The 15,036-nt window shown below is 35.3% G+C and overlaps 1 protein-coding gene across 1 annotated transcript in view; it reads right to left on the bottom strand.

Annotated features, from left to right (window-relative positions):
• LOC128198685 (cell adhesion molecule Dscam2-like) overlaps nucleotides 1–15,036 on the bottom strand; it is a 206,012-nt gene that overhangs the window by 57,160 nt on the left and 133,816 nt on the right. The window contains exon 7 of the mRNA XM_052885134.1: nucleotides 9,346–9,382. Within this exon, the coding sequence (XP_052741094.1) occupies nucleotides 9,346–9,382 (37 nt within the window). The remainder of the gene's footprint in view (nucleotides 1–9,345; nucleotides 9,383–15,036) is intronic.

Genomic DNA, 15,036 nt, shown 5'->3' with positions numbered 1-15,036 from the left:
CACAAAGGTAAATGCAAAATGCACTTTTATTGGATTTCTTTCTGGATTTACAATATTGAGGACACAATATAAAGGTGATAAAAGCCTTTGTAGTTTTCTATGGCGGAGTTAGGAATACTCTGCTTTATAGTTAAATAGACTTGTTAAAGTCTTAGTCTTAGCTGAAAATTGAAACAAGGACAGGTGGTTAGCTGTCCTGGTTTTGATTGACTAAGGAATAAATAAGGCTTTATATAAGGTTAATTAATAGGTAAGGCTTTATTTAATGACTTTATTTATTTACATTACATTACATCATGGACGTCCACATCTGGACATAGGCCTCTTGTATGGACTTCCAAACAAAACGGTCTCGAGCCGCGATATTCAAGCCACAAGCGCGAGTTCCAATCGCGCAGAGAACAACGAAGAGTCCCAAGGTGCTGGAATGGCGACCCCACACCGGAAAGCGCAGTGTTGGTCGATCACCCACTAGGTGGACCGAGGATATCAAGCGGGTTGCAGGGAGCCGCTGGAACCTACTTATGTAAATTAAAAACAAACAAACTCTATATACCTATAAATATAATTCAGAAATACAATATGACAGAATACTTCAAAGCCTAAAATGTAATAAAAAGCTCATCCTTCAACAACAGTAGAATGGGTTTCAGAAATGCAATATCAAGCCAACCTCCAAATAGTGAATAGGTAGGTATGTGGATATTGTTACATTTCCTATTTTGTCTATGAAATTATATATGCCGAGAATTTCATTTAATATGATATCTATCTCACAATAGTTATCTATATTTCTATGTTTATGTGAGCAATAAACATATCGTCATCTAGCCTCAAAGTAAGCGACTGTTACAGCTGGTGGATAGGTATTTAGGTACATAATTTAATATACATACAGAATTTAATACTCATGATATACTTATATCTCACAAACTCTGGAAAATGTCATGATTATCAGTTATCACTTAAATATTTACAGTTATTCTTGTGTAAGTCTTTTTGTTACAAAAATCGTTTGTCTGCAAAGTCGGTTACTGACAATAGTTGAACGTGACAACGTCATAAGAAAATACTGATGGAATGGTTTCATTTTTCAAAAGAAAATGTTCATTTTTCTAAAATACAGTTTAATAATCTTTATAGACCAGAAAATATTATATTACTTGTAAAAAAAGTTGGCAACCCTAGACCAAAGGAAAGACGCATGACGTCATCTTTTTGCGAGTGTGCAGCCAGCTCCATCGAATTATAAAACGCTGTCACGTCAAAAAGTAGAGGCCAAATTTTATTTAACTAGCTTTTCGGGTGGGTTTCGATATAATTATGTCAGTCAGTCAGACAGTCAGACAGATATCCTTTATTATGCAAGCTCGTAAGATTGATAATTGACTAGCACAACAGGGTATATAGTACAAAATACTGCTATTGCTACTAATTACCTCTAATATAGGGCTGGTTCGTAAGAAAATCCTAGCTTCCACTCGTAAGAAATTAAATAAAACGGCGAAGAAAAACAATCTGCATACCAGAGAATTTTCTTAATTCTCTGTGTGTATGAAGTCTGCCAATCCGCATTGGGCCAGCGTGGCGGATTATTGGCCTAACCCCTCTCATTCTGAGAGGAGACTCGAGCTCAGCAGTGAGCCGAATATGGGTTGATAATGATGATGATGATGATTCGTAAGAAGTCAATTACATCCTCTACTTTAACACAATACGTTGTTTAATTCGATTCAATTTGCTAATTGAATCAATCTTTCAAGAGTGTTTCAAATTTTTAAGAAGCACTTACCGTCGTGAATTTTTAAGGCCTACTTAAGGTGTAGGAACACCTGACGTAAATACGGAGCGAGCGCGTTGAATGTTTAACTAGATGGGGCACATACAGCACATGTGAGCGCCTACCGGTAATACTTGGATGAATATTACCGTATATCATCCCCGTGTGTACCGTCTTGTCACTTGCGGTATTGCTTTTGCGGTGATGTTAGTATTCTGGTCAGGAAAGCTTTGTGTGGTAGGAATACTTTAATACCTCTTTTGATAATTATAATGAGAGTAATGCAAAAATATCACAAGAATTTTTGATGTGACAACGTCTTATAATTTCGATGAAGCCGGCTGCACACTCGAAAAAAGATGACGTTATACGTCTTTTCCTCGCTCTAGGGTTGCTAACTTTTTTTACAAGAAATAAAGTATATTCTGGTCTATGAAGATGATTAAACAGTATTTTAGAAAAACGAACATTTTCTTTTGAAAAAATGCAACCGTTCTAGAAGAAGATTTTGCCATGAGGACTTACTTTTTGACGCATAAAAATAAAACTGATTTATTAATCAATCATGAATGTTTGTATATAGAACATAATTAAATTTGCCTTACTGCTGTGGGTGGATGGTATGTTTTACAAATTGAAAAAAGGACACTAGGCGAGATTCGCAACTAGGTGACAACTACATTACCAAACCGCTAGTAATCGTACATACGGACAATTTCCAGAAAGAAAAATTTTCATATATTTTTGCAAGCAAAGATTGAATTTTATTCCACTAAATTTTTCACTTTATTCCCTTTTTTGATCTAATGCACGCCCTTGTGAATTTAGGATTTTTTACTATCTCAAAGGATCTCTTAAGTTTTACGGCCACTGTACTTCCATGGCATAAATGCTGAACAACCACTCCTTGCAACGCATTTTTTTTTCTTTATTTTTTCAAATACATTAGAAATTTAGATAAACATAAAAAGGAGATGGTGCAAAATTGTATGGAGCCCAAGATCAGTCATTGTACCTTGGCGGAAATGAAAGAAAATATATTTTTTTTAAATATTTTTGATTATACAAATCTACGAATTGACTTTAGTTCTTTCGAAATAATATTCATTCTCTCCCAAGAAATGCAACACTAATATGGGTAATAATGGCGAATTGATAACGTTTTCAATGCAGTAGTTGATTTGACGTTTGCTGTCAATTGTCATGTCATAGTTGCTTTATGGGCGCCATCTTGATATAACTCAAAAACTTGGATTTTTTTTTATATTTATTTAGATTTATTCACTTATTTATTTAGATTTTAATAATCTCCTTGTATTTTTTAAATTTTAACGATACGTTCACATCTAGCAAAAATATATCGGTATCCACGGCAGGTCAGGCTAGCAATCTGTTAAGTGCTCTTCGTAGGTTACCCATGAAACTTGTGGGACTCCCATTGTAGTAAGTAACATCAACATACGTGCCATACATAGGTTGCACATAATCTCGGTAAAAGGACTTTTGTGCTTTTTCTTGCGTTAGAGAATTATACCGTTGTTTCGACTTATATCGTAAGAGGGAAAAAGAACAATTTCTTTGTGGTTGTGTAAGCATCCCGGATATAAAAGGATTTGCGACTGTTTTCTGTATCATTATTCAAAACAATATTATTTTATGTAATTATATTTTGATTTATTTTTATAATAAGTAGGTACTTGATGTCCGTGATTCTGTCAGTGTGGAATTCATTTCCTTATTTGGATAAAACTCCGTTCGTCCAATGAATTAAACAAAACTTATATTGCTCTCTTTATCAGAAAGAAACTACAGGTCTCTAACATATTATTATTTGTGTTTGATCTTGTTTTACGATTACACCTTTCTTGTTTTTGCCTACTACAGATTATCTTAATTTTAATAAGTAACACTAATGGGAATCCACTGGCTCCCAAGATACAGTTACAGCTAGTTTGGGGGCCAGGGATCTACTCTTTTATTAAGAACCTCCTTCTTTTTAAGGCGGTTAAAAATAAAGTAATAATAACTCGGAAACTAACCTACAGAAGGTGTTTTGTTATTATTAGTCGATTGGAACCAAAAAGTAGGTTGAGTCATTTTCAACCTTTATAAAAAAATTGATTAAAATGCAAATGATAAATATTATTTTACATCAAGTTTTGACAGAATTTAAAATACACCTACAGACCTCACCTAAACGGAATTACCAAACATTAATCTAATTTAAATATAATAAAATTGTACGTAACAAAAAATATTATCCGAATTATACTTGCCTGAATAAACATAAAAAAACTAGCTACAGCACCATTAAAATAAAGTCTGTGAAGTTCTAGAAAAAATCAATTCCTTAAGAGAAGCTGAGATGAGATCACGTAACAGCCATTTTAACGCGTCACTGCGGACAAATCCACGCTGCATCCACCGTTAGCGAAGACGTTTGTATCGCAGAAGGAAAATCTAGAAAATTACATGTATTTTTAAATATAATATAAAAATATCTCTATCTACACTACAATAGGAGTTGAATATCTTAACATTTCATGGATTCACCGTGAGGTCCATCGCGTGGCAGAGAGAGAAACTCCGAGCAGAGTCCTGGACTTGTGACCAATGGGCGTAGGGTTAAGAAGTTTCTTGACAATCGATTAACACTCCCTTTCTTCGCTCGTGTTGTTCTCCCTGCCTATGCAAATTTGGTAAGATCCTAAAGCAACTTTGGATACCCGTGCTAATATAAAACTTGGTGCAGTTCTATAGAGGTCAAGGTCTTAAAGACCGAATGATGTCTGAATTTTGGACAAATTGATTTTTTAAAACCGAAATTTTTTTTTTCTAATTCTTGTCTGTATGTTTGCGTTAAGCTCCGGAACTATTCAACGGATTTTGAACAAGGCAGATTCGTTTACGTGGCAGATTCATCAGACAGGGGAGCTTTTGAATACAAGCGGTCCAAGACGTGTCTGGCAGATGGAAGGAATATGTAAATTGTTTTAGCCTAGCGCGTACACACATACGCTTTAGGTTTACCTAGTAAGGGGTAGGGTTACCTACATATACTATACTTGTAATATAGTGACTGAATAAGAGCGAAACGTGACTTCGCACTGGAAATTGTAATGCATTTATTCGTAGACCCTTCAAAAACACTATGCGTACTCGTATATAGTATCTACGCGCCAGTTGAAATGATTTATCTAGGTATATCTACTTCATTGCATTGGTTTGCTTAACTGCCTTTTTTCTCAACACTTATTTATTACTAAGAATTTCTTGGAAGAAAGAAAACTCAAATCCCATCCTATCACACCAGAGTTTGGCCGATGTTCCTAGTTACTACCATGTTCATTTCTGTCGCCAAGCATCATTGTTTTCCGGCTTGTAGGCCGATGCCTTAGACATGTTCCTTGCATGTCCTGTGAAGTGTTACTCTTTGTATATAGGTGATGGTTTGTCACTTATCTACCATAAAGTATGCCATCTGCTTCGATTCATAAATAACATTTGTTACATAGAATCTCAATTACGTATCTGTCAACTAGTCAAAGATAATGAATTAGCCTGCTGATAACGCATAGCTGAGAAGAGTAACTATAGTAAAACAAGGAATTTTTCGACCCAGGATTCGAGTTTGATAGTACGAGTACGTAACCGCGAATACTAACGCATAGACCCACGTAACATATAAGGTAGGCGTCTACAAATCCGCATCGTACGTATCGGACGCATCGCATCAAACAGATTGTAGTATTCTTTGTATAGAAAGTCATACAAGCGCGTTCACTGATCCGGATCGGACGGATCGCATTCGACTGAATTTAGCTACCGCAACATTAAAAATCCGTTTAATGCAATGCATCCCATACGTAAGATGCCAATTTACAGGACGTTGTTCCTTGCATCCCTTGTGACGGATTTTTTTGTTTATAAGCGATGGTTTTCCACTTACCATCACGTGCGCAATCTATTTGGTCTGTCAAATATTATTACTATAAAAATATACCAACCTAGAACTCGAGCCTGATAACAAATAGCCGCGAAGACTAACCAATGGACCCACGTAGCATTTAGGAAGAATACTCGTACGTTTTACGAAGAATACGTGACGCAAATATAATATCACGAGATCCAAAAAACACCGCATTACGGACACAAACAGGACCGTTTCACATTCACGTCACCCCGTGAAATGCCAGTAAACGAATTTAGCCAACTTCCACCAACTGTGCGGCAGCTGTGACATGTCTCATACCTGACACGTGCATACAGTCACGCTGTGTACGCGTATTTCATATTTCACCTGACGTAAGAGGGCGAAAAGTTACTCTACCTAATATTGATATTACGAACGTAGCGTTTATAGGGTTATACATCACACAAGGGAACAATGGTACTCTTATTTATACAAGTAGGATAATTATGTTGGCTGTATATCTGCCTGTCTCACTGCCCAACTGTCTATATCTGTTTGTATGTCTACTCTCTTTTTGTTTGTGACATGTCTCTTAACTGACACGTGCATATAGTTGCTGTGTACGTGTACTTCATAATTCACCTGACATAAGAGGGCGGCAAGTTACTCTACCTAATATTGATATTACGAGCGTAGCGTTTATAGGGTTATACATCACACAAGGAAAAAACGGTACTCTTATTTATATTAGTAAGATCATTATTTTGGCTGTAGGTATAATTTCCATCTGTCTATATCTGTCTGTCTACATTGTTTTTTTTGTGACATGTCTCATAACTAGCACGTGCATATAGTCACGTTAAGTATGCGAATTTCATATTTCATTTACTCTACCTAATATTGATATTACGAATACGTTAGGGTAGCGTTTGTAGCGCTCTATATCACGAAAGAAAACATACGGAACACTTATTTGTCGTATTTCGTAGGATTACTTTGTCGGCCGTCTATCTGTCTTTTTCTCTGTCCATCTGACTCTGTTCATAATTCACCTGACGTAAGATGGTGGAAAGTTACTCTAACTAATATCGATATTAGGAGTGTAGCGTTTATAGGGTTATACATCAGACAAGGAAAAAAACGATATATAATATACGAATATTGATAATAGGTACGTACGATAAATACGTCAAGTTTTTATAAGGTTTTTTGTGGTACAGAACCTTATAATCGTTGGTTCGGAGCTATTGTAAAATCACATCGTTGTTTGCCTGTGACCACTATTGGCGTGCAGTGTTTAGCAAGGGTAGGCATTACACGTGAAAGAAGTAGATATATGGAAAATATTTTTCCAATACTCTTTTGTCATGAATACCTCGTAGACATGACGATTGTATCTATTAAGTACACAACACTGGTCACCATGGGTATGTTTTTGTAGATATAGCATAACATAATTAGTAAATAAAAGTTAATACGCAGTTACAATGTTGTTTCTTAGTATGTGGAAATTTCTATTTACAAACTAGCGGACGCCCGCGACTCCGTCCGCGTGAAACTCGATATAAGCTTTCAACTACCTCTACCCTACCCCTACCCTACCCTACCCCTACCCTATCCCTACCCTACCCCAACCCTACGTTGAAAGTTTTCCTGAATTTTCTTTACTATAAACCTCACGGAGCCCGAGACCTTTCCAACGAATGCAAAACCGTGGAAATTGGTTCGTGCGTTCTGGAGTTATAGCGTCAGGAAGGAAAACACGACTTATTTTTATATAGTAGAAAAAATAAGTCATTATTTTGCTGTTCTAACAAAACAAAACTATCTACAACCATTATAGTATCATTGTTGTTATTCAAAATGTTCATTATAGTGAGGTATTTTGAATGCATAGCAATGGTAAATAACCAATTACGTACAACCGCCTGTCTAACTTAAACGGATCGAACATTCTCAAACCAAAGTTCTCCTCTGTAGATTGATGATATTAAACATATTTCAGTTTATAGGAGAGTTTCAATTAAAATTCCGTGGCTAATCTAGATCCCTGCAGCTCTTGTGTATAGAGAATAAACGAAAGCCACCGTCTGCTAAACATGGACCAACTTATTGGAGTTTACGTAGTCATACCTACTTTGGAATTTAATATTAAGTTGAAATTATATTGCAAATTAGTATTCTATCTATTACTACATAGCGAGTCGCAGGGATTCGCTGGATGCAGGCGGCTCAGGATAGTAATGTTTGTAAGTATACAAAAAGCCTGTAGTGGACGTCCATGGGCTGATATGACGATGATGATGAGTCTATCTATCCTCATTGTCATGAAATTGATTTTTTTTTTCGAAATACTTTACCGCGGCTGGTAAAAGCTTTCTCCTACCTGTCTGGCTCATTTTTTTACAAAAATTTTCAACCTGGCTGTCCAACGCGGAATTACAGCTGTTCTTACCACAATTACAAGTGGTTAAGTTAACTTAAATAACGCTTGATTGAGATCGTAACATGCTGTACAACTGTTTGAGATGACAGCGCGATAAATATAAGTATAGAGCCACAAACATTTCTGACTCGGTGGCCAAAACTGGAACAGATGTCGCGGCGGACACCATTTTGAAAACATTACACACTTACACACAAACTTTCGCCTTTATAATATTAGTGTGATACTAATATTATAAAGGCGAAAGTTTGTGTGTAAGTGTGTTTGTTTTGTTCCTCCTTTGTGCTGCGGCTACTAAAGCAATTTAGCTGAAATTTGGAATGGAAATAGATTTTACTCTGAGTTAACTCACTTCATCTCGGAAAATCCATTGTTCCCGCGGGATTTATGGTAAACTGAGTTCCAGGCAGACGAAATCACGGGCGTCCGCTAGTAAGTACTAAAAACTAGTAAGTACTAGATAAGTTTGCGGCACTACTGAGTTCGAGCTAAATGTGCTGTGCAGGGTTACAGAACTTTTTGACATAAGTCGCATCCACTTCAAAGGATTCTATAATTTCCGTTTTGATCAAGCAGATACTTTCGACATTTCTACGGTGACGGTGCTATAATATCGCATTATCTATTAGTATTAGTTTTTCTTTTGATGGTACATATATTTATTACTAGCGGACTCCTCGGAATCCCTCGGGAATCATGGATTTTTCCGGAATAAAAAGTAGCCTATGTGTTAATCCAGGCTATAATGTATCTCAATTTTAGCTAATTCAGTTTAGTAGTTGAGGTGTGAAAGAGTAACAAACATTCATATATCATAAAAATCATCAGTTTTCGCAAATCTCGGGAAACCATAGGTTTTTTCGGGATAAACAGTAGCCTATGTGTTAATCCAGAGTAAAATCTATTTCCATTCCAAATTTTAGCCAAACCACTTCAGTAGTAGCGGCGTTAAATAGTAACAAACATCCAAACATCCATACAAACATTCTCGTTTATAATATTAGTAGGTTAGGATAACAGGTAAAACTTATTTCTAAGTCCCAGTAGTTTAGCGTTCCGGTACGATATTATGATGAATTATATTTCTTCCAAATATAATAATTATTAGGTATATACGATTTTAATAACTGCTTCATCTTTGAACATCCGGTGTGACCAAATCAATCGCATATTGATGTAAATTTAGATATTACATAAGTAACTTACCCAAAGATTGAACTTTCACTATACTCAGGTGAAGTATCTGTAACAAAAGAAAAGCTTCAATTAATCCAAAAGCTATTTATAATTTTCAGAATATTACTTACGATAAAAGTTTTGTACAACTTTCCAGAATGCATTAACTACCACTACCTTACCCTAACAAAGCTTTACTTAATAGTGCTTCTAAAACTTGCCCCAAGTTTAAAGTTTACCTTCTTTAACTTTTTTTCATTGTTTAAAGTACGTTTTTACCATAAAACAAAACAGTGTAAAACAATTTGAGGCATTTGGACATACGAAGGTTTATTAACTGATTGAATATGGAACTACAGCCTTCAATAATCTTTAAAAAAACACAGTTTACTAAAGGTTTTTTAAAGAGAACTTTAAGCGTGTCTTGCAAAGGTTGCCCCGAAGCAACGCGTCTAGAGACTGGAGGAATGATTCCTAATGGTTTTTCAAAGAAAATAAAAATAAAATGCGTTTTCTACATAAACAATTGAAGTTGTGGTCTCTTGAAATCTGCTATTTACTAAAACTCCATAATTAGTTATCGTACCTACTTACTTAAGTAGGACCTTTGTCTGACAAACGTTCAGATTTCCAAAAATGAGGCCTATCTATTAAAGATTAAACATTATACATATAATTATTTGTTTGCAGTTAATAATTTGATAAAATTCACTATCTTAAACTAAATAAAAATTCATTTATTTCAATTAGGTTTAGTTTACAAACACTTTTAAAACGCCACGATTTAAGTCATGATTTAATGGTCATAATTAAGGTCGAAAACTTGAAATTAAAGTAACGAGGATTCCTAATGCGCCTTGGACCGAGAAGAGCCTACGACATACTCCGCCGAGGTTTATTTTTTTTAACACCATTTACAAATATCCTTATCACAGGTGTGAGGCTATACGCTTACTTTGGGACAAATAAGTGATATGTGTATAGTGTAAGTATATTTATTTATTTATTATTTACTAGCGGACGCCCGCGACTTCATCCGCTTTCGAATTTAGTTTTTACAAATCTCTCGGGAACCATGGATTTTTCCAGGATAAAAGTAGACTATATGTTAATCCAGATTAAAATGTATTACCATTCCAAATTTCAGCCAAATCGCTTAAGAAGTAGCAGCCTTAAAGAGTAACAAACATTCAAACATACATCCAAACATCCATACAAATTATAGCGTTTATAATATTAGTAGGATTTATATCATAGGGTCGGTGAATAAGATTTAAATCAAAAATCAATTAAGAAAGTAATAAAAACAACATAATAAACTTGTGACTTAGTTCTTACAATACAAAACAACTTAGCAACTTGTAAGAACAAGTTCGTATCTTACAAGTTGAGCTACTTGATAACAAAGTAGATAGCATTATAATATGTTATCTTGTTTGTTAAACTTTAATGTGAATGTTTTAGAAAACAGTTTCACTTTAGAACCTTGTTAAAGCCTAATGAATACGTAATGTAATATAATACGGGTTCGTTAATTAGAGTAAGGCTTGTTTCACACTACCTTACTACGCCTCTCTATGTTGGTTCTGTGGTCAGTCTATGTCGCTTCGGATGATAAGGTCTTGGGTTCGAGTTCCAGGTCGAGGTATGAAATATTGAACTATTATTTCTAACAAGAAACTCTCAGCCTGGAGTTGGAAAGTTGGTTGAGTCTTTGTGCCTCGGAGATAACGTTAAGCGGTCTCAGTTATAATCATTTACAAGTTATCACTCGAAACCCGTCAGATTGGATTGGAGCAGCATGGTAGGTCTAAGCTCCATATAAAGACATATCTGTTCATCTGTTGGCTAATTCACTAACTTTGACGTATGTACGATATTGAAATTCTACGTAACAAATGTCATCCGGTGCTTACTGACAATCCACTTTGGATTTTTTTTATATTCTTTACAAGTTAGCCGTTGCCTACAATCTCACCTGATGGTAAATGATGATGCAATCTAAGAAGGAGGTTAGGAGGAGGATGAAAATCCACACCTCTTTAGGTTTCTATACGGCATCGTACCGGAACGCTAAATCGCTTGGCGGTACGTCTTTGCCGGTAGTGTGGTAATTAGCTGGCCGAAGCCTCCCACCAGCAATGGCACAGTACATTATGATACAGTTGGTGGATGACATTGCCCAGTTGATTTGATGTTTATTTTAATAGGTTAATAGAGACCAAATTAGTCAATAGGCCAGCTGGTCCTAGAGTAGTTTAAAATTTTTTAGTCTCAATAGCTCAACGGTAAGAGCGGTCGGACTCATCACCGAAGGGTGGTGGTTCATTCCTCACCCCGTTGGTCTATTGCCGTACCCACTCCTAGCACAGTCTTTCCCGACTAGTTGGTTCTTTAAAAAAAAATGAAAAAATAGGCTGATAATGTTGATGATGATGATTATATAGGCTTATGCTTGACTACAATCACGACTGATAGAAAACTTGGAGAAAGAAAGAAAGAAAAAAGCTTTATTAGTGAATTATGCCACACAACACATATATTATGGAGCATAATGATTGTGTTGAGTCTGAATAACGCCTTAGGTGCCTATTTTCCGTAATTGTGTTGTTTATATTATCAAACAAGAGAATAAGTAATCTGATATCCATTAGTTAATATCACGGTGACTATCTTGTTAGAAAAGGCTTTTAAGAGAATATTGTTAGCCCTAAACAGTAGGAATATCGGTATACAAAGTAATGTTACTCCTTATAAAATTGATTCTGCTGTTTCAGAGATTAGTCGGAACAAACATTCAGATAGACAGACAGACAACAACTCCGGCCTCTCTACCACGGAGCTATTGAGGCTTCAAATGTTGAACATATCTATTAATAGTATATATAAACTGTCGTAACTATGGTAATATTTTTGTAACTCTGTGGTAAATTTATCCTAATTGACAATTTACGGTTACACTTCAATAGATTATAATATATCGAAAAATAACACGTTATATTGTAATCAGTATGTTCAGTTCACAATATAACGACAGATTATAATATCGCGAGTGAGATTATAATATAGTATTTTACAATTTAACGGTAACATATATACATATTATGTGATTGTAAAACAAATAGTGTATACATAAGGAAACTATATTTTATTAATAAAACTTACAACTGGCGATATAATCAACAAAAAAGGTCACCCTAATTCGGGTTGTACCAAACAAAGGGTATGACTATCATCATTTAAGGAGGGCCCAAGGGGATGAAACAAAAGGGGCTCAATTGAGTCTATACGAAGAAAAACTGCGCTCTCTATTTGCGAAACCCTCGTGTGTAACGAGCTTCCTACAACTTCAGACAAAAAAAGTGTACCAGTAAGTTTTAGTATTTAAGTTGATAAAGAATGTAAGGCTGGTTAGTTTGAGCATATTTTTAGGTTTGTTAGCGTAATAGTAATCAAAAATTAATTTGAGGGATAAGCATTAGTCGTCTGAATGCTATGTCATCAACATTCTTTAGAATGAAACATATCAATGCTTTACATTAAGCTTGATTGTATTGTACTGTATGCTTACTTTGGGACTAGATACTGATGTGTATTGTTTAAGTATATTTATTTATTTATATTATTATTTATTGATTGTCAACCGCAAACATCTTTGCTTAAAAAAACAGTAATTATGTATAGCAGTTGTACTTTTCTGGACGAACTCTTTCACAATAAGCTCTACTACTAGTAGATAATTGTGTCAATTACATTGGAAACCCTTTGAGATGTTGCATTATGTAATCTCTTTGTATCTACATAGTGCTAGAGCTCCGGTAATTAAGCAAAGGCTGTAGGAGGATGTCTGCATTTCCCAAAGGGACAAAGCGTCACCGGTCAGATGGAGTATGCAATATCAATGCCCCATGGTCACAGTAGTTTGTTTATCAGCATGGAAACGCAGGGAACGTCAACTGTTTTCATGAAGACTATGAAAGGTAGATAGGTCTAAACATTTTTTTAGACTTCCGATCTTAACTAAACAAAGTACAAATGCTGCCAGAAGCTAGTCTTTATTATCTCTGAAATAACAGAAATATGAACAGTTTCAGAATTGTGTCTGTTAGAACAGAAGACTAATAACCAATAGACCCGCAACCTAACAATTTTTCACAACAAACGTAAGCTACTTTTGTGACTATGTGAGCGTAAGAGCTAAGCTAATTAGTAATTACCCTTGCCGACACGCACACAAACTTACTTACCGTAGTGTAGCGATGCGTCAAGGGCTCCCATTTCGGGGCACATAAATGGCTTACGAATCCTGCGACTATACACTATCTCTGTGATATATAAATCTATGGACAGAAAATAAAAATATATTCATATACAAGTCTGACAGTGACTGAGAAGATAAAGTGTTTATCTATGTTTTTAAAACATTTTCTAGTCTAATTCGAGCTAATATTATGAATGCGAATGTTTGTTTGTTACGCTGTGACTCACAAATAACTAATTTTATATATTTACTAGCTGACGCCGCGCGGTTACACTCGCGTGGTTCTCGTCCCCGTAGGAATACGGGGATAATATAGCCTATAGCCTTTCTCGATAAATGGGCTATCTAACACTAAAAGGATTTTTCAAATCGGACCAGTAGTTCTTGAGATTAGCGCGTTTAATCAAACAAACTCTTCAGCTTTATAATATTAGTATTAGATTCACCAATGGAAAACATTATCAGCGAGTAACACAGGCAATACTTGTAGAACTGCGGAGCGTCAGCCAGTACGGTGTAAATAATGAGATCAAGATGAGATTGGCTTTAAATGGCCAACGACCGATCTCTTATCTCCTCAACTTTATTGCATAAATATTCAAAGACACTCTTCTTCCGTTTAATTATTTATCTATGACATCAAACGGGTTCAAAGGTTCAAAGCCTGTAATATCTGATGCATCTGAATAATAAAACAAATAATTTAAATGAACTACAAAGTACATAGTAAGATATTTATAATATGACATAGTTAACGTTCCTGAGAACGTTGAAGGCTTTATTTATAAACGTACGGGTACTATCTAGTTCGTGTTTCTGTATTCCCTTAGTCGTCACAGCAGTGTACGCGTTTGAAGGTGTACAGCGGAGTGACAATTTGCGAGAGGCAAATATATGGAGATAGGATAGGGCTGTGAAGCGGGCGGATGGAAAGGAACTATGTAAACTTGGTTAAATATTTTTATTTTAATAAATGTTTTGGTATACCTCCTCCACCTCTTGCTTATAAATTCGTTCTGAGAAAATAAAAACATACATACAGCCGAACGTAGAACCTCCTCCTTTTTGGAAGTCGGTTTAAAATTGTGTTGTTTGTTGTTTTCTATTATAATGTTGCAGTTTGGTAAACTAGCCTTTCTTAAATCAGTAAACTTGTTATGCACTATGTTGACTTATGTACAAAATATTCGATAGTGAAAGAGAAATGCCATTAAAGGAAACAATATAATGCCATAAAAACAACACTTGTAAAATGTAACAATTCTCGTAATTAGTTATTCTACCGCAAAAAGTTGTGAGATCCATGTAATACCAAGTCGATTACTTCTGTCCGTAATTAAGAGATTTTCTGTTTCAAGTTATTACGTAATTAGCTAACCTAACAACATCTTATAGTGAACATATCAATATTAAAAATCTTTTAAATTTTAAATAAATAGATTGACTTGGCCATCGCATAT

Source organism: Bicyclus anynana, chromosome 2, assembly GCF_947172395.1.
Source record: "Bicyclus anynana chromosome 2, ilBicAnyn1.1, whole genome shotgun sequence".
Lineage (NCBI taxonomy): Eukaryota > Metazoa > Arthropoda > Insecta > Lepidoptera > Nymphalidae > Bicyclus > Bicyclus anynana.
This window is presented reverse-complemented; position numbering and strand designations above follow the sequence as displayed.